The sequence below is a fragment of the Schistocerca americana genome, chromosome 6, assembly GCF_021461395.2.
Source record: "Schistocerca americana isolate TAMUIC-IGC-003095 chromosome 6, iqSchAmer2.1, whole genome shotgun sequence".
Taxonomy (NCBI): Eukaryota; Metazoa; Arthropoda; class Insecta; order Orthoptera; family Acrididae; genus Schistocerca; species Schistocerca americana.
The window spans coordinates 156,433,382-156,454,549 of NC_060124.1; the positions used below are offsets into that span (position 1 = coordinate 156,433,382).

Consider the following 21,168-nt stretch of genomic DNA (forward strand, 5'->3'; position numbering starts at 1 on the left):
ATATAGTAATTACATTTCATACGAAATAATGTATGGCCTTCAATGAACTATACGGAGAGCCTAAGCAATGTGATTTTAACTCTGCAAATTCTTAAAAATTTCGTGCAGCTATGTACTGAATTTCGTGCTGCACAGTAACTATGACGAATAACGAAAATAAGTTCAGACCTTTATCGTTTAAAGATATCAAGCTATAAGATGCGGAAGAATCAAATTTTTTTCACCGAATAATTTTCGTAAAATCGGACGACAAATATTTCATAGCTGTCGTCGCGTCCGCTCCACTGCTTTGCCGAGAAGACAACGTGGCTGTCGCTCTCTGTCGCGCGTGCTGCAGCGACAAGATTCAAACCAGTTTGAATTCAAACATCGCCAGTTGCAGCGGAAGACAGGCAGCGACACAGATGATGCTCACGTAGGACACTGCCGTAACCATACCTGCGGTTGTGTTCTGTCGCCTGAAGCTGTCGCGCGCTATCGGTCGCTTAGGACGCGGCCTAAGTGTGTGCAAAGAATGGTGTATCCCATGTTTTCACTTTTTGTCTCATGACAGATGCGATGACGGCAGTTAGTCAAAACGTGTAATCAAAATAAGAAATAACAAATTGTGACCAAGACTGAAAAATTGTGTGTGTTTGTGCATGTTTATGGTCGCTGACCTTAACAAAGATGACGTGCATGTTTTTTTGTTACGAGTATTGTTACTTTATAGACACATCTTGTACTCTTCATCATTATACTCAGGGTTGCCTACTGAGGATCGGGACGAATGGAGAATGAAGTCTGACCTTTCACGTGTCACCTGCCAGTCAGCAATCCGATGAGAGTGGCCTTCTCACGCTCCTTCTTCCGCACGGTCTCGATATTCCGTGCTCGCCATGTGCTCTTACGCAGCTTAATTGGCCGGCTGCCCACGTATCGCCCTGCGGAACATAAAATGTGTTCTTTAGATAATTGCAATCCAACTTCAGTAGTTTCCGAATGACAAGAAATCAATAAGCATTTTTTAAAGCATAACCTACTGCTTACAAAAACAGCATTTTAAAACAAGTTTAATAAATTATAATTCTCGCTTTTTTTAGTTTATTTTTTGAAGGAATTCGTGGGAATTTGGAAATTACCTGGAGCTGCTGCTACACACAACAGTTCACTTTCCATAGCAAAACTTCTCGACAAAGTGGCATTCATAACACTAGTTGAAAATGCTTGGCAAATCGTTCATATGTGGCGCGGTTGGGGCGAGCAATCAGTTACAGACAATATAGCATACGATGCTTCACTGCGATCCGACACCCATGATGGGGGCTCTTTAAGAACTATGAGTACTTGTTGATCTTTGTTACTGTGAAACACAGCCTTTCAATTGGAAGCTCTATGCTATTATGAACGACCTACAGAATTCAATGAACAAATGAGGACACATTATTCTGTTAGTGTCAAACAGCAGAACTTTTAATGTAATCTGCTTGCCACTGCATATGACCTGCACCTTTGAACCTTGCTAAAGGAAGTACTCAATAAGGTGTCCAATCAACGTAAGGCACGCTTCTGCAAAACGTCTTAGGGAATCGCGTGCTCACTGAAAAACTGATGGTTGTTCACCAATGCGCTGACAGGTATTGGAGGCGCATTCCTGTAGTGTTTGCACATCATTTAGGATCTTGCATCATCCAAGCATAAGAACAGCATATCATCTCTGCCATTTCCTGTGGGGAATAATAGGTCTCCATTTTGGTGGCAAGTGGAAGGACAAAACTACAATGTAAAAGTATTTCACGTAATTATCAAAAAACTAGCTGGTTCCATTAGAACTAGTGCACGCACTGCACCTACCCAGAACTGTGAATATGATTTACAGTAATAATACTAATAAATGTTTACTGCATTGTGAATCCAAAGACAATAGCAGAACAATGTGTCGTCATTTGTTTACAGCATTCTGTAGGTCGTTCGTAATAGCAAAGAGCTCACAGCAGAAGCGATGTGTTTCAGAGTAAAGAAAGCAAGTGCTCATAGCTCTTAAGGTATGCATTTTAGAATCCATGTTTACTGGACATTTTTGTATTATTCTGATCCATGACACCGCCTCTGAAAATACAGAATATTCTTTTACTAACATCTTTTATAAATCGTTAACAGTAGCGCTCCTATCACACATCAGTGACGAATGCCATACGCTACCTTTGTTTGGATAAAGAGTCAAACTGTAGAGGTGGACGCCGTAAGCTGGGGAACATTCACTTTCTAGGGAGGGTAAAAAGTACTACGGAATTTAGCGCAGAACCTCTTGCGGCGAGGCTTCTATTAAGTTAATCCATTAAGCACGTGCAGAGGCTGGATGGCTGGCGTGTTCCACGAATCTGCGCCTCTGGGAAGACAGTCCACGCTTATTTTAGGCAGTGAGCCTCTGGCTTTTCATAAAATCTCTCAGACGGCAATGGAAAGACGAAAGTTACGCTAAACGCGCTCCTGCCGAAGTTGGACGTAATCCATCAAGTGTTCGATCGAATTAAGCCAGAGAGAACGAAGTTGACAGCCACACCGTGCGGTGCCGCGCAGAAAGGGCCCCCAACAATGCCTGCACACTACGGAAGGAAAAAAAAAATCAGCACATAACTTTCCTTATAAATTTCTCAGGGTCGAAAACCAAGAAGGACACGCGAAAATAAAACGCACGATTGTAGCTTTTTGCAGAATATTTATCTGTTTTTGTTCTGAGGAGTGCTCCTCTTCGGCAACTGAGGGCAAACCGCGTAGTCGGTATTACATCGTCTCGCCACAATTTACACAGTGTGAACTCACCAAGAGATGGCTGCATGGCTGTCAACCGAAATATCGTGGCACGATCCTGACGCACCCGGCTGCAAGGAGGGGACCTCACGAAATACTCATTACGCCAAGAAAATTTCAGAAATCACAATTTTGAATCTGTTTCCCAGTCGGAAAAATTGCGTTCATTTTAAAAACATTTGCATACCTCCTGCCCTAATTACATTTAAGAACAGATTCCTGAGGCTTAAAAGACATTACAGAGATCTTAATTTCTCCGTGTTCATAGGGATCGAGCTCCGCGGCAGTGGATTAAATTGCTTGAAGAAACATTACATGTCTTCAGAAAGTGACGAGTTAATTTATACCAAAACATACACTGAAGAGCCAAATAAACTGGTACACCTGCCTAATATCATGTACGGCCCCGCGAGCACGCTGAAGTGCCGCAACACGACGTGGCATAGACTCGACTAATGTCTGAAATAGTGCTGGAGGTAACACTACGAATCCTGCAGGGCTGTCCATAAATCCGTAAAAGTACGAGGGGTTCAGATCTCTTCCGAACAGCACGTTGCAAGGCATCTCAGATATGCTCAATAATATTCACGCCTGAGGAGTCTGGTAGCCAGCGGAAGTGTTTAAACTCAGAAGAGTGTTCCTGGAGCCACTCTGTAGCATTGTCCTGCTAGAATTGCCCAAGTCCATCGCAATGGTCAATGGACGTGAATGGATGCAGGTGTTCAGACAGGAAGCTTACGTACATGTCATCCGTCAGAGTCGTATCTAGACGTATCAGGGATCCCACATCACTACCGAGCGAGGTGGCGCAGTGGTTATCACACTGGACTCGCATTCGGGAGGACGACGTTTCAATTCCGTCTCCAGCCATCCTGATTTAGGTTTTCCGTGATTTCCCTAAATCGTTTCAGGCAAATGCCGGGATGGTTCCTTTGAAAGGGCACGGCCGATTTCCTTCCCCATCCTTCCCTAACCCGGGCTTGTGCTCCGTCTCTAATGACCTCGTTCTCGACGGTACGTTAAAAAACACTAACCTAACCTAACCTAACCCACATCACTCAAACTGCACACGCCCCACACCGTTACAGAGCCTCCACCAGCTTGAACAGTCCCCAGCTGACATGCATGGTCCATGGATTCATGAGGTTGTCCCCATACCCATACATGTCTATCCGCTCGATACAATTTCAAACGAGACTCGTCCTACCAGGCAACATGTTTCCAGTCATCAACAGTCCAATGTCGATGTTGACGGGCCTAGGCGAGGTGTAAAGCTTTATGTAGTGCATTCATCAAGGGTACACGAGTAGGCCCTCGGCTCCGAAAGCGCATGTCGATGATGTTTCGTTGAATGGTTCGCACGCTGACACTTGCTGATGGCCCAGAACTGAAATCTGCAGTAATTTGCGGAAGGGTTGCACTTCTGTCACATTGAAATAGTCTCTTCAGTCGCCGTTGGTCCCGTTCCTGCAGGATCTTTTTTCGGCCGCAGCGTTGTTGGTGATTTGATGTTTTACTAGATTCCTGATATTCACGGTACACTCGTGAAATGGTCGTATGGGAAAATCCGCACTTCATAGCTATCTCCGAGATGCTGTGTCCCATCGCTCGAGTGCCAACTATAACACCACGTTCAAATTCACTTAAATCTTTATAAACTGCCATTGTAGCAGCAGTAACCGACCTAACAACTGCGCCAGACACTTGCTTTCTAATTTAGGCGTTTCCCACAGCAGTGCCGAATTCTGCCTGTTTACATATCTCTGTGTTTGAATACACATGCCTATACCAGTCTCTTAGGCGCTTCACTCTATAAATGAATTACGCCAGCGGAAAGTTGTGAAAGCCCAAAACGCGCCTTGGAATATATAAAATTTTATACAACTGCTGGTTGGTGTATTTCTTCAATTAACTACAGCTGTCTATAGGATAACTGAATTTGGGGTCTTTTACGTGGTAGATATTTTAAAGCTATTTTCTATCGCACCGGAGAGCGGACTGCTGCAGTGGATGCCTGCAGACAGTACAACGTCGTAACTTCGGCGCTTAAACGTCAAGTGCCAAGTAGTTTAACCTGGACTTGCGGGTTACCGGCCGCAAACGTCGCCTGCAACTGGCTGTGGTAGCCAGTCCCTTCAGTAGCAGAGCAACACGGCAACGGGCGAATAGAACAAGCGGAGTCACCAAGTTCGTTATCGGACTGATCGTCGACGTGGTAGCTGCTCTGTAAGCAGCTAGCTGTCAGCCACTTTGTTATTCCGATCCAGGCTGGGCAAAGGCGACGAATGACGCCGAAGAAGTCCGACGAAAACGGAGCCGCAGGGACAGAGCTGACGCCTTGCACCGCAAGGCAGCCTATCCGGCCCCTGCGTCGCCAATCCAGCAATGAGACACAAGTTGCATACAGTCACAGAAGCCTCCAATTCGTTCTCTCTTCCCAGCAGTATTTATTAATGCGAGGAGTGTTTGGGAATCATGTGTGAAGACGTCATATTTTCTCCAGCGAGAAAAGTGGACGAAACGGAATAGAAAAGTGAAACACGTCCTTACAATGGAAACTACCACGATTAGTAAATCTGATACAAAATTATACTGGACGAAGAAACCGTGTCTCTATGCCGTCAAAATTGGATCTTTAATAGCATGACCGGTACAAATTGTTCACGTATGGATCTCGCCTGATTCTGCAGAAGTCGTATTTTTTATGACTAAACGGAGGGGGACAATATTTTTTGTTACTAGTGACAGCCTTGGGAGAGCCAGGCGAAACAAACCTTTACCATTCAGTGAGCAAGATGTATGAGACAGGCGAAATACCCTCAGACTTCAAGAAGAATATAATAATTCCAATCCCAAAGAAAGCATGTGTTGATGGATGTGAAAATTACCGAACTATCAGTTTAATAAGTAACGGCTGCAAAATACTAACACCAATTCTTTACAGACGAATGGAAAAACTGGTAGAAGCCGACCTTGGGGAGGATCAGTTTGGATTCCGCAGAAATGTTGGAACACGTGAGGCAATACTGACCCTACGACTTATCTTAGAAAATAGATTAAGGAAAGGCAAACCTACGTTTCTAGCATTTGTAGACTTAGAGAAAGCTTTTGACAATGTTAACTGGAATACTCTCTTTCAAATTCTGAAGGTGGCAGGGGTAAAATACAGAGAGCGAAAGGCTATTTACAATTTGTACAGAAACCAGATGGCAGTTGTAAAAGTCGAGGGGCATGAAAGGGAAGCAGTGGTTGTGAAGGGAGTGAGTTGTTATTCAATCTGTATATTGAGCAAGCAGTAAAGGAAACAAAAGAAAAATACGGAGTAGGTATTAAAATCCATGCAGAAGAAATAAAAACTTTGAGGTTCGCCGATGACATTGTAATTCTGTCAGAGACCCCAAAGGACCTGGAAGAGCAGCAGAACAGAATAGACAGTGTCTTGAAAGGAGGATATAAGATGAACATCAACAAAAGCAAACGAGGATAATGGAATGCTGTCGAATTAAATCGGGTGGTGCTGCCGGAATTAGATTAGGAAATGAGACACTTAAAGTGGTAAAGGAGTTTTGCTATTTGGGGAGCAAAATACAAAATAACTGATGATGGTCGAAGTAGAGAGGATATAAAATGTAGTCTGGCAATGGCAAGGAAAGCGTTTCTGAAGAAGAGAAATTTGTTAACATCGAGTTTAGATTTAAATGTCAGGAAGTCGTTTCTGAAAGTATTTATGTGGAGTGTAGCCATGTATGGAAGTGAAACGTGGACGATAAATAGTTTGGACAAGAAGAGAATAGGAGCTTTCGAATTCTGGTGCTACAGAAGAATGCTGAAGATTATATGGGTAGATCACATAACTAATGAGGAGGTATTGAATAGGATTGGGGAGAAGTTTGTGGCACAGCTTGACTAGAAGAAGGGATCGGTTGGTAGGACATGTTCTGAGGCACCAAGGGATCACGAATTTAGTATTGGAGGGCAGCGTGGAGGGTAAAAATCGTAGACCAAGGGATGAGTACACTAAACAGATTCAGAAGGATGTAGGTTGCAGTAGGCACTGGGAGATGAAGAAACTTGCACAGGATAGAGTAGCTTGGAGAGGTGCATCAAACCAGTCTCTGGACTGAAGACCATAACAACAACAACACCTACAGAAATGCCTGTATACAAATATATTGCTGAATAGTTTGGCTTTCACCAAGCTATTCTTTATGTAGTCGATTTACAAGTCGACAATGTCCTAATACACTGACGAGCCACAACATCATGACCACTCTCCACCGTGACGTTGGAAGCCGCCTGGTGACGCTGCGAGCACGTGATGCGGTACCAAAAGCATGAGCTGCAAATGGGGAAATCCACTGAGATAAGCAACTTTGACAATGGGCAGATTATTATTACGCAGAGCCTATGAACGAGTATCTCGAAAGCGGCAAAGTTGGTCGAACGTTCACGTACTACTGTCGTGAGCATTTACGGAAAGAGGTAGGAAGACACTGAAGCTACCACTAGGGGCTAAATGGTTGGACGTCCACGACTCTTCACAGAACTTGGGGTTCGGAGGTTTGTCTGATCTCTAAAATAGGACAGATTGTGGTCTGTGGCATCTCTGCCGCAAGAGCACAATGCTGGTGCATGCACAAGTGTTTCGGAGCATATCGTTCATCGTACATTGTTGAATGTGGAGCTCTGCAGCAAACCACTCCCACGTGTTCAGATGTTGACCCAATAACATCGCCAACTACGGCTGCAGCGAGCACGGGACCATCGGAATACGACTGTCGACCAATGGAAATTTGTCGGTCCTTCGTGTGAATCACATTTTTGCTACACTAGGTCGACGGTCGTCTCCACGAACACCGTCATCGAGGTGAACGACTTCTCGAAACGTGCAGCGCGCCATGAACGCAGGCTGGCGGGACATTATCCTGCGCTTGTATGGGACCTGTGGTAGTGATCGAAGACACGCTGACAGCTGCGAACCACCTGCGTCCCTTCATGCTTCACGTCTTAGCCGATGGCGATGTAATCTTTCAGCAGTATAATTGATAGTGTTTCTGAGACATAACAGTGCTACAGTGGTTTGAGCAGCATTATAGTGAACTCGCACTGATGTCTCGGCGACCAAATTCGAATGATGCAATGGTACCCATCTGGGTCGCTATCGGGCGTCACCATTGCGTACAAAAATCAGCAGGCCTTTATTTACGCGAATTGCATAACCTGTGCTTAGATATCTAATGCCACATACCTCCTCAACCCTACCAACAAACTGTCTGATTCCTGATACGCATGATCTGTGAAGTACCTCGTTCCAAAGACGGACAAACAAACCATTTATGTTTTGGCTGTACGTACTGACTCGATGAGTGCCCTACAGTCTCTTAAGAGGGCAGTCGGAGGAAAACTGTAAATCCCTTGGTACACGACTTACTGAGAAGTCTCAACAGAGCGGTGGAATTGCATTTACTGATACATGTGCAGTGGATACCGAGACATTCGTAACCTCTTGAAATGAGGAGTACAATGACATAAGGCTCGATGATGTCAGCATCGATACTTTTGCGAAAATTATTCGGGAAATGTGCTGACACAGAAAGGCAAGGCAGCCAGAATCCGCTGTTGAGGTAACTCACCGCTAAGTGGCGCTCTCATGCCAGGTTCCGTCGTTACACAGCAAGGTCTGCAGGAGGAATGGCCAACGTTGACGGAAACGACAGGAACGATCAATCGAGGCAAAAAAAAAAAGCTAGTAAACATGATCTTTAAAATATATGCCCTAAAATACATCCCTGATACTGCGAAACAAATCTCTTCTAGTAGAAGTTCTTTGCTTTCCGTATTTTGAGAGGTGTCAGTAAGGGCCAAAACAAGAAAAAAAATGTCCTGTAAGCATGGTCTCTAAGATGCATACCTTAAGATCTATGAGCATTTGTTCAGTAGAAGTAAAGCGTTTCACGGTAGCGATGACGGACAAGTGGTCATCGCTCTTAAGGCATGCATTTTGAAGCCCACGTTTAGCGGACTTTTTGCTTCGATCAATCGCTCCTGCCATATCTCTGAATACCGACCACTCCTCCTGGGATACCCCGTATACAACAAGACGGTGGGCCCACGCATTAGGCGTCTACAGGGAGGCACGTCCTTGTCCTCACTCATGCCTCCCCCCCCCCCCCCCCCTCCCCCCAGGAATCTCGAGTACAGACTCCTTATTAACTACAGAACCCTCGTATACTTCCCGAAATAGTTTCTCGCGATCCCGCAACATCTCTCGTTTGCCCAGTTGTAGGATTAAGTGGCTGTTCTCAGTCAAACAATACTGTGCGTTTAGCAACTGCTGTATAACTTACGCTTGTTCGACGGCCGCCCTCCCCCGCCCCAACGGATAAATTTCCTAAATTTTTGTGCTTGCCCTTGGCTGCGCTACTGAGGTAAAACTTGTTCCATCTTTATCATAATAGAAATGCAACATCAGCTATGGAACTATATATGCTAACTTCTAGTATATGACAAGACTCTTTGGAAAACTATTTCAAACGTGTATTCATACTCATGTTAAAGTGGCCACCTTTATTGAATACGAGTAAACAGTCAGAAAGCTTGATACAACAACGGACCATAGCCACGTGGCTCTGTTTACTCCGCAACAGCAGATTCCGACCGCCCTGTCTTTCAATTGTAGCACATTTCTCGGATATTATCTGCAAAAAGCTCCAGCGTCAGCACGGACAAGCGTTATGACACTTTACTCGTCTCTTCGAATGTTTACGGATGTTAAAATACATATTGTTCTATTAAAGGGAAAAAAAACATACCCGCTTCAAAACCTCGGTTGATACAAGAGTATCACCCAAGAGTATTACCCATACAACAAAGTTACCTGTCTACAGTCATTTTCCGAAACTTTTCTCCGATTTCTTAAACCGTTTACGAAATAAAAAGGGAACAACTCGTAACTTATTCACTCTGCACGTACGTATAATTAGACTTTATATTAACAACTGCGTCTTTTGCCGTATCTGTGTAGTCAAACTAACTTATTTTTTGGTCTCATTATCTGACATAATTGTTCGCTTATCATCTTCTTTCTTCGTTTCGGCGAACTATGGACAGCGTCAATTCTTCTGTCTCGTTTTCAGAGGTTTCACTATCGCGCAATGCTCTTGCATTCGTTTCCGGTGTTGTTATTTTGTCTCTTCGGTTTATGCTTTCCCGGTCATCGGCTGCAGCTTTTCCTGGAAACCTTTGTGTGTTCGAAGTTTTTGCTTAAGCGGATTACGCTCCTGGATCTCTTTAGGAGAAATTTCCAGTTCTCGTAGACCAAAGTTCAGCTCGTGTGAACTACGAGGGATCGACAAAAATACGGGAACACCGCGATAAATGCATGCTTGAACATGTCTGCAGATGCTAGCCAGGCTAACAGGCTCCGCTTTTGTATCTGACCACGGACACCAACTGTGCAGCGTCCACTTTGAAAGTGTCAGTCGTAGTCAGAACGGTGTTCGGTGTGGTTGTGAGTGTGTTATGCCGGAGCTAAGTGAATTTGAACATGGACATGTTGTTGGTCTCGTATGGTGTGTGCTTGCGTAATCAAGGGAGCCGAAATGTTTCTTGTTTCAAGGCGCGCCGTATCTAAGATTTATAATTCGTGCAGGAAACGCGGCGGAAAAACATCATCCGCTACGTCACACCGCGGACAAAAGTGTGTATTGACTGATCGAGACGGACGATCACTGAAGACGATTATGGCGAAAAATAAGAGGGCGACAGCTGCAAAAATCACTGCAGAACTGAATCTCGCACTCGCGAACTCTGCCAGCATCTAAACAACGGGAAGGGAGTTTCATAAGAAAGGAATGGCAAGGCAAGATGGAATTCCAAAACTACTCATCAATCATGCAAATGCCTGTAACAGAAAAACATGGAACCGAAGCCATAAAACCTGGACCCTGGAGCAACGCAAGGAAGTTATTTGGTCAGATGAGACAGTTTGCACACTGATTCCAACTTCTGGCCGAGTTGAAGTCCCACGAGTGAAACATGGTGTGGGTTCGGTGACGATTTGGGCATCCATATCGCGTTACTCCATGGACCCTACGGTTACTCTGCAAGGTCGCATTATTGCCAAAGATTACGTGATCATTTTGGCTGATGAGATTCATCGCATGGTACAATGTTTGTTTCTCATTGGTGGTGATGTGTTCCATGCAGAGAGGGCCCCTATTCACGCAGCTCGCATCGTCCAAGAGCGGTTTTGTGAGCACGAGGATGAATCGAGGACCATTTCAACAAAACTCAAGCCTTTTTATTTCCTTCAAAATGTATTTTTTAACGGATTCTGGCACTTTAATAAGAGCCTCACACAACGGCTAACAGAAAATACGACAAAAGCGAACGTTGTAAAAGGCGCCTGAATACAGCAAATGTTCACAAAACTCGACTTCTCCATTCCTAAGATTCCACGAAATTCAAATAATCCTTCTTTTATATTTTATGCTTGAAACTTTGAACATAAAACTCAAAAGTTAAATTTAATTGTCTTTACACTCGCATGTGTTTACTGTTGGACAATCACACAACGTCCTGCAAGATAAACCTAATGGGTGCTAAGCGACTGTTACACAACAATGAATAATGGTTCAAATGGCTCTGAGCACTATGGGACTTAACTTCTGAGGTCACCAGTCCCCTAGAACTTAGAACTACTTAAACCTAACTAACCTAAGGACATCACACACATCCATACCCGAGGCAGGATTCGAACCTGCGACCGTAGCGGTCGCGCGGTTCCAGACTGTAGCGCCTAGAACCGTTCGGCCACTTCGGCCGGCCAATGAATAATGTCTCGCGTAATTATCTTCCGTGTTCAGCTACTGTTTCACCATAGGATTATAAGCTGCTGTAGAACGTTCTTGCTGGATCATCATTATTAAGATGTTCAGTCGGAGGTGAAAAGTGGAACAAAAAGTAAGGGTCCTCAACGTCAAAAGTGTAAGAAGTGGACGATTGTACTCTCAAATGAAAATCTGAGAACAAACTATAACCATATGGAAACAAAAAGGAAACAACGCGCAATGTAGGATGTTTGGGTTTCAAATATATTATTCGTTTCAAAAATAGCCTATATGCTAATAAGACAAAAGTTTAACAGGATAACTTCTTACTACGATTCATAAGACTAAACTTGCCTAAAACACGCAGAGATAAGGAAGATGATACAAGTAAACAAAAATATGTGTCAGTCTCATACTGTACAAGAGAATAAGAAAGCCGAGAGATTCCTGTAGGTACCTGAACAATGAGAAAAGTGACAGGTAAGTCTGATTTTATTTATAACCTGAACAAAAAGTTTGTAGCATGAAAATAACTGTCTGAACTGGTTACCCACGGAAGCGCTTAAGAAATGTATAGGCTTGCATATTCAAACACAGCAGAATACGGCACTGTGGTCGGCAACGCCTATATAAGGCAAGTGTATGACGCAGTTGATAGATCGGTTACAGCTGCAACAATAGCAGGTTATCAAGATTTAAGTGAGTTTGAATGTGATATTATAGTCGGCGCACGAGCGATGGGACACAGCATCTCCGAGGCAGCGATGAATTCATATTTTCCCGTACGATCATTCACGAGTGTACCGCGAATATCAGGAACCCGGTAAAAAACATCAAATCTCCGACATCGCTGCCGCCGGAAAAAGATCCTGCAAGAACGGGACCAACGCCACTAAAGAGAATCGTTCAACGTGGCAGAAGTGCAACCCTTCCGCAATTGCTGCAGATTTCAATGCTGGGCTATCAACTGTCAGCGTGCGAACCATTCAGCGAAACATCATCGATACGGGCTTTCGAACAGGAATGCGCAGTCGTGTATCCTTGATGACTGCACGACACAAAGCTTTACGCTTCGCCGGGGTCCGTCAACACTGACAATGGAATATTCATGACTGGAAACATGTTGCCTGGTCGGATGAGTCTTGTTTCAAACTGTATCGAGCGGATGGACGTGTACGGGTATGGAGACAACCTCATGAATCCATAGTCCCTGCATGTCAGCAGGGGACTGTTCAGCTGGTGGAGGCTCTGTAATGGCGTGGGACACCTGATACGTCTAGATGTGACTCTGACAGGTGACACGTACGGAAGCATCCTGTCTGATCACCTGCATCCATCATGCCCACTGGGCAATTCCAGCAGGACAATGCGACACCCCACACATCCAGAATTGATACAGAGTGGCTCCAGGAACACTCTTCTGAGCTTAAACGCTTCCGCTGGTCACCCAGCTTCCCAGACATGAACATTATTGAGCATACCTGGGATACCTTGCAACGTGCTGTTCAGAAGAGATCTCCACCCCCTCGTACTCCTACGGATTTATGGATAGCCCTGGAGGATTCATGGCGTCAATTCCCTCCAGCACTACTTCAGACATTAGTCGAGTCCATGCCACGTCGTGTTGCGGCAAGTCTGCGTGTTCGCAATGGTCCTACGCGGTATTAGGCAGTGTACCAGTTTCTTTGGCTCTTCAGTGTATTTATTTCGTATGTATTTTTCAAAGAGTGCCTGAAGACAGGCTCAGGCTTATTGCCAAAAGATACAAACTGGAGGGTGTACGGTGTACTTTCCTAAGGAGAATAGCGGTGGACGAGCTCGCAAGCTGCAGGAAAGGGACGGCGAGCACACGCAGTTCATTAAGGAAGATATACTTTAGTATAAATGCAAATCTTGTCATTAGACAAAAAAGTTTCCTGAGTGTGCTGCCGCACCATAATGTAAAAGATTATGCTAGAGAAACCCACGTTTCAGCCATGGTTTCAGTGGCCTTCTTCTAGTAGAGCCTAATCAATTTAAACGCTTAAAATGTATATTTATAATACCTACCTTAATAACATAAAGAAGAAACAAGCATGAAAATTGGATATGTTGACTTTTGTAAAAATTTAGAATTTGTAACTTTTTTCTCAAGAAAAGCTGTTAATGATGAACTTCAACTACTCCTTCATCAATCGTTACCTACATGGATGCCCAGCAATATTTTTTTGAAAGTTTCTACAAAATACGTCTCCTGTAAAATTTTGTAAATGGCGTTTGTTGAGTTTTGTTAAAACGGTCTTCAGTTGTCACATCCCCCTGACTAACGCAGTCACCAGACCACAATATTGCTGATCCTTTGTGGTGTAGTCTGGAGAGAAGGGCTGGTTGGTTGATTCGGCGGAGGGAACCAAACAGCGAGGTCATCGGTCCCATCGGATTAGGGAAGGATGGGGAAGGAAGTCGGCCACGTCCTTTCAAAGGAACCATCCCGGTATTTGACTGAAGCTATTTAGGGAAATCACGGAAAACCTAAATCAGGATGGCCGGATGCGGGTTTGAACCGTCGTCCTCCCAATTGCGAGTCCAGTGTGCTAATCACTGCGCCACCTCGCTCGGTTGGTGAGAAGGGTGTGTGATCACTATGCACCTCAATCATCTTTACTTAAAATCGTCTCTATTTTGCGTTACGAACGCCAACGGTTTTCCTACGCCGTGTTAGGAATGGTAATTTTTTCTCACCGCTGTATTCTCGTTTGTTTTATTATCTTGAAAGTAAATTTATATCCTTTTAGATATACTTGCTGCGCCCATTCGTGTCACGTAGCCGTAAAACGTACTCCTCCTTTTCCCAATCTTTCACTTATCTTGTGACGTGCTTGCATAGTTCGTGATTACGCGCCTCCTGTACTCGGTGTGCCGGCCGAAGTGGCCGTGCGGTTAAAGGCGCTGCAGTCTGGAACCGCAAGACCGCTACGGTCGCAGGTTCGAATCCTGCCTCGGGCATGGCTGTTTGTGATGTCCTTAGGTTAGTTAGGTTTAACTAGTTCTAAGTTCTAGGGGACTAATGACCTCAGCAGTTGAGTCCCATAGTGCTCAGAGCCATTTTTTTTGTACTCGGTGTTTTGTTGGATGGGACTGAGGATTTTCCTCAGAACCTTTCATCTTTGGCCTCAAGTTTTTCCACTAGGCCTTTCTTGTTCTGTGTCTCTGCCACATACAGAGGATACGGTCGAATAACAGTGCAGTAGTGTCTAATTTTGGAGTTTAAGGGTTATCTTTACAAAATCTCTTTTTATACAATACATTGTGTGACATTTTGTAGTGAAGACCGATAAATGTCCTCTCTGTATTATTATGCCACGTAATTTTATCTGATAAAGTGGGCTTTGCCTGAAGCCAACGAAAATGAACCGACGTCGAGCTTCGATGAGCGATAAGCTTTTAATCAGAGCTGTATTGCGCGTCCCTGGGGAAAATGGTTCAGATACTGAGAGGCTTCTCGGAGTCGGTCATGCTGGTCGAACTGCGGAAGCCACGGCAAAAACGTGTGTTACTGTCATAAGCGGCAGTTCCGATCCACAGGCAGACCCACCCGACCGAGAAGCGAAGTGAAGTGAAGGGGTGGGCGGTCAGGCCAGCAGAAGCGTGTCAGAGCGAATCCTGTAGTCCCCAGCGAGACCAGCGGTGAAAAATGGGGTGAGGTGAAGCGATCCGATCTGAGATGAGAGGAAAATAAGACGAGACGCCCCGCCACAGACAGCTCGTAAAGAGGTCGCTGGGCCCTCTGTCTGGGCACCAGCGGAGATCTGTGACACAGCCACAATTCGTTTTTTTCTCCTCCTTACAGCAATTATCAGTGCTCCTCTTCCTCCGTTGAAACCCCTCGTCGCTTAGAATAGCAGATTCCATGTACTTCAACTTCCGAAACGTTACCGACATTGTACCAGTCCTTCGAGTAATAAAGAAGACGCTGTATTCATTCCTCTGCGAAATATAACCGTCTGAATTCGGCTGAATCTGTTCGGAAAATCCTGTGCTTTGGCAGTCGACAACGTTGGCGTCGTCATGTGCGCCGATGAAATGACTGACGATGCGGGAGAACTTTTTTTTTCCCCTCCAATCTGCACAGCACTGTCTTCGGTGATACACCTCACATCTCGTATAACCGCTTCATTATTCAGCAGAGTAAGCTAAGCGCAGCTGAGTATGCATCTTTGCTGCAGCCTCGAGCAGAGGTGTGATAACAGAGTAAAATACTTCAAGCACGGATTGTCTCACATGTGACTTTTGTGCGAAACATAGCACCTGACACGTCGATAGCAATGTGAGGGGAAGTAGCCGAACTGGTAAAGGAAGACGGCATTCTCAAGAGTGTGAGTAAATTTCATGTCAATCTCTCTCTCTCTCTCTCTCTCTCTCTCTCTCTCTCTCGCTCGCTCGCTCTCGCTCTCCGTCCCTCCCCCCAGTAGTTAAGAAACTGGCTCGCTTACTGGAGACAGGCGTTCAAATTCGCGTTCGGTCAACCAGATATAAGTTTTCCGTAGGTTCCTCGTGGATTCCTTAACGGCACGGCCGATTTCCTTCCGTATCGTTCTCCAATGGGGACTAAAGACTGGTATGGTACCGAAAGGCACAGCCAAAGGCAAGTAGGATGTGACAATAAAACTTCGGGTAATGCCTCTGCGATGACTCGGCATCTCTGCCAGTAAATCCTACTGCCACGTCCGCAAAGGCTCCAGGGCAAAGCACCCCTTCATTACGAGTGCTGCAGACGAGACAGGGTGAAAAACGAGTTCCCGGCATCTAAACTGGGACTTTTCGGCAGAGGGAGAAAAGCCCGACAGAACGAATCATTTAATCTCTTCTCCCATTGTTTAGCGACTAGTCGTTGCCTTACATCTCCGCTCCGCATTCTACACGTTAAAGTGGGAGCCCCACCACCTGACTACCCATGGAAGATACTAGTGTCTTCTTATGGAGGAAAAAGCATAGCCGGAACTCACTCGAAAAATCAAAGAAAAACCACCTCTTATGTATGGTAGCGAAAACTGGATCCTAAGAAAAGGAGAAGAAAAAAAAAATTGAAGCAGCTGAGATGAGATTCCTGAGGTCACTTGGACTAACATTAACCCTTAACTACAGTCGTCCGGTCCCTAGGACCGCGCTACTTTTCACACCCCTGTTTTTAGGAACACTATTGACCTTGAAGAGCTGGGCGCCCCAGTAACTTCCTTATTCTCAGTCTGCTGCTTGTTGCCATGGCAGTCATTGTAGCAATTGCTGTGTTTGCTTTCGTTTCGTTGAAACGACGTCCACGGGACCGCACGACTGTGTTAGTGTAAGTCAGTGACTCACTGAACATTTTTCCTATTCGTTGTGGTTGTTTTGTTCTTTGCATCTGTCGGTGACAATAAATTTGGAACTATGTCAGGTAACCCTGGTCCTTCGTTTGTGAGAACAGACGAAAGTTTTTCTTCAAAATTTGGATCAAGAATTATTGATGAAGTGAGGAGCGACATATCCGATTTTTACTTTTCTGATGTGGAGGATGGTGATTTTATACATAGTGAACATGATTCGGAATCCAGTGTGTCTGGCGAGAGTGAAAGTGAGGAGGAAAGGTCTGAAGGAGAATCAGATAGCGATGAAGATGAGGAACGTGCTAGGAAATACTTCTATGGCAGAAATAGGTTCAAGTGGTCGGCAGTAGAACCAAACAGGCATGTCAGAATTCCAGCTCATAATATATTGAAGATACCAGCACTTCGACACGAACTCAGAGGACAATCACAGATCGACCCACTGACTGCTTGGAGCTATATTTTCAGCGATGATATGCTGAACGAAATACTCACATGGACAAATGAGAAACTTGAAAAAATTCGTGGAAAATACACGAATACGGAGAGAACAGAAGTCAGACCTTGAACAATGTCTGAAATGAAGAGTTTCATCGGCCTTCTTATATACACTGCAGTACTCGAATCGAATAACGAAGACATACGTTCTCTCTTTTGTACTGGCAAGATTTGCTGTAATTCTCAACTGCCTGAGATTTGACAACCCTGATGACGGGGAGTTACGTAAGGTTTCTGATCCAGCAGCTGCTATAGCAAACATTCTACATAAATTCAACGGAAATTCGTAGTGATCCTATATTCTTGGGGGTAATGCTACAGTTGATGAAATGCTAATCGGTTTCAGGCTGTAAATTCAAAATGTATATTCCATCTAAACCGGCGAAGTACGGCCTGAAGCTTCAATGCCTCGCCGACTCCAGGACTAACTACATCTTCAACACCTATCTCTACTGTGGAAAAGTTACTGATGGAGCAGGACTTTTCCCAGACGAGAAGAAATACGCCGTTCCCACTCAGGCTGTCCTCAGATTGTGCAAGCTAATAGCACATACTAACAGAAACATTACTGCTGATAACTGGTATGTGTCAATCGAACTTGCAGACGTGCTACGGAAAAATGGTTGGACCACAGTGGGAACAATGCGCAAGAACCGAAAGGAAATTCCAGCATCTTTCTTGCCTTCCCGTAGACGTGAAGTTGGAACAACGCTGTATGGATTTACCAAACACATCACGCTCATTTCGCATGTGCCTAAGAAAGGAAGAGCAGTAATTCTTATATCAACAATGCATCACTCCATAGAAGATGACGTGGAAAGTAAAAAAACCTGTAATTATAATCCACTATAATAACACAAAGGGTGGTGTTGATACTGTAGACGAAAAGTGTGCCAAATATTGATCAAGTCGCCGCACACAACGCTGGACCATGGCCGTGTTTTTCCGTATTCTTGACATGAATATTGTCAATGCATATATTGTTCATCAGTCATTCAAGGAAAGAACTGTGCTTACCAGGATGAACTTCACGAAATCCCTAGCGAAAGAACTGATCGAACCTTCACTGCGCGAAAGGATAATGAATAAACGCCTCCCACGGGAATTGAGATTTTCTATCGGTCGAGTTCTAGGAACTGAAGTACATCTCCATGAAGAGCTGGAAAAGGAGGACGAACTACCTAGGGATGGAAGGAAGACAGGTCGAATTTGTCCACCAAAAAAGAAGAGAAAGACAAGTTATTTGTGTCGCAAGTGCAAGGTCCCAATTTGTTTGGAGTGCTCTTGTAAGGTGTGTCCGCAGTGCGTGTAAGGTGGTGCGAAATGTGGCCACTTTCAGTGGTGCAGATTTTTTCTGTTTAATTCGCTGTCAAGAATACTCGTTAAATTTAACACTGATGGTACTTGATCAACATTAACCTGCAATGACCAAGTTTCAAGTAACAAACTACACTTAGATATTTCGATATTTGTCCATCACTGTAACTTTCAGTGAGAATTTAGAGTGCAATATGAATAGGTCTTTTTCACAGCACCGAGACAATATTTTGGGCGTATGTTACCATTTATATATAATTGAAGAATAAATATGTAGTACTGAATTCAAAAAGTAGCGCTAGATTTTTACGTATTTTTTCCGCTTTCTGAACGCGGTCCACGGGACGCACGGCTGTAGTTGCGTGAGAAGTACTCACGACTGCGATTAAGGGTTAAGAGACAGAGAGCGATTGTGAAGACATGAGACACCAAATAGACGTGAAAACAACAATGACAGAAAGGATTATACATCACAAAAAAGGAAAAAACCGGTTTGACCACATCAATAGGATGCCACCTGAGCGCCTACCTTGGGGAGTGTTACATTTCAACCAGACTAGGAAACTACACATAGGACGACCAATGAAGAAATAGAAACAACAGGTTTCTTAAACTCCTTTGCTTTCTGAACGGGAGAGCATACACTTCTTGAAATGAAGGAAGAACAACAACAACCACCTTCTTTACTCCGAGCTTGTGCTCTGCCTCTAATGAACTCGTCGTCGACGGGCCGTTAAACCTTGACATATCTTTTTCTTCTTCCCCCCCCCCCCCTCTCTCTCTCTCTCTCTCTCTCTCTCTGTCTCTCTCTCTCTCTCTCTCTCTCTCATACACACAGTCTGACACAGTGCCGCGTCATAAGAAAGTCGCGCAAAGCGGTTATCGCTGCAGGGAACGCGTCAGGAGCAGATCGGGGCGAAAACCGAATGCGCGTTAGCGACGAACGGATGCACCCCCGGATGTAACGCTTCGACGAGCGCGCTACCCGCTGTTTCCACTTAAACAGGAAGTGCACGGTGCACTTCCGGCAGGCTCTGGCTATGGAACGAGCTGACTGACCGATGGACCACACAGCCGTCCGATTTTGCACGATTTTGGGGCAAATCGCTGATAAATCTCAGTGCTGAGCAAAATCCAAAGCACCAAAGATTTTCGTTGCTTCTACTCGAGCCTTCGTCAGTGACGACCGAGAAATGCTGTCTTGTCCAACCGCCCATTCATTTGAAAAGAACCTTGAGCTACGACATCCTAAGTCTTACTCGAATCGTCGACACAGTTACCCTTTACATCTCCATCTCAAAACCCTCTCTTCTTCAAGTCAAACTGGACAGCCGGAACACAAGCACTAATGAGACGTTTTTTGTTTGTTTTTTTTTTCTTTTACAAATAAAGACCGCGAGCTTGTGTCATCTTTATGCGGTTCCCTATATACTTTCACAGAACACTGTCGCCTCTCTAAGCCAGCAATCAAAACTGCTAAGCACTACAGTGGTAGCTGTCGTGCAAAAAAAAAGATTAGAATCTCGCGTCCCAACTCGCAGTCGACGAGGAGTTCTTAGAGGTGGATCAGAAGCTCGGTATGAACAATAGTGCCTCAGGATATCGGTTGAGTACTTTTCAAAGGAACCGTACCAGCATTCGACTTACGAAATCCATTACCTATCGTGCAAGAAAAACAGTGTATTGAGAACAAAGCTGTGCATGCAGTTTGTGCTTAAGAAGCCTTTTCGCCGTTCGTTGAGTTTGGCCATCTCACCTACTTTTTTCTCACAATATACGGCTGTCTGTGCATCACATATCTCAAGAAAATGCCACACAAAATCGTCAGTGGAATCAAAAATTGTTCCTAGAGCAATTCGCGAGCAAAAAAACTTGCTTTTAAATTATGAATAGGAAAAAAAGAAAATATTATTAATACAGAAACTACTTTATTAAGCATCTATTACGTTGCATACTCGCGTAAGTGGAAAAGATGTCGCGTATCTTCTAAGACGATACTAGTAATCGACTCAATGACCATGAACGATAGAAGTAAACTTATGATTCACAACTTTCGTCGGTGTATAAGCGTTAAATGTCAATGTAAAGTTCAAATTCTTGTCCGTAACAAGAAGAACCCGCTTCGGTCGCCAGGTCTGCTGAGGCGCGCCAGTTCGGCGTCGTTTGAGGCGGAAGTAGCAGCTTCGAATACTGATGGCGGGAGAAAAGTCTGTGTAACACGTCGCTGCTACAACTGGCGGCGAGCGGTAGGCAACTTCATGTAGCCGCTACTGGCTGGTCACACTAATCTGATAGTCTGTACCAGTAAGTAGTACCTAGTGGCGTGTCGTTCAAACCTCATTCCTCGTTTATAACGTCGAAAAAAGCCAATTCGCATAGTTTTGAAACAA

The 21,168-nt window shown here is 44.6% G+C and overlaps 1 protein-coding gene across 1 annotated transcript in view; it reads right to left on the minus strand.

Annotated features, from left to right (window-relative positions):
- Positions 1 to 21,168, minus strand: part of LOC124620022 (RNA-binding protein 42-like) — a 346,561-nt gene that overhangs the window by 21,176 nt on the left and 304,217 nt on the right. The window contains 1 exon segment of the mRNA XM_047146688.1: positions 789 to 923. Coding sequence (XP_047002644.1) covers positions 799 to 923 — 125 coding nt within the window. The 3' untranslated portion in view covers positions 789 to 798.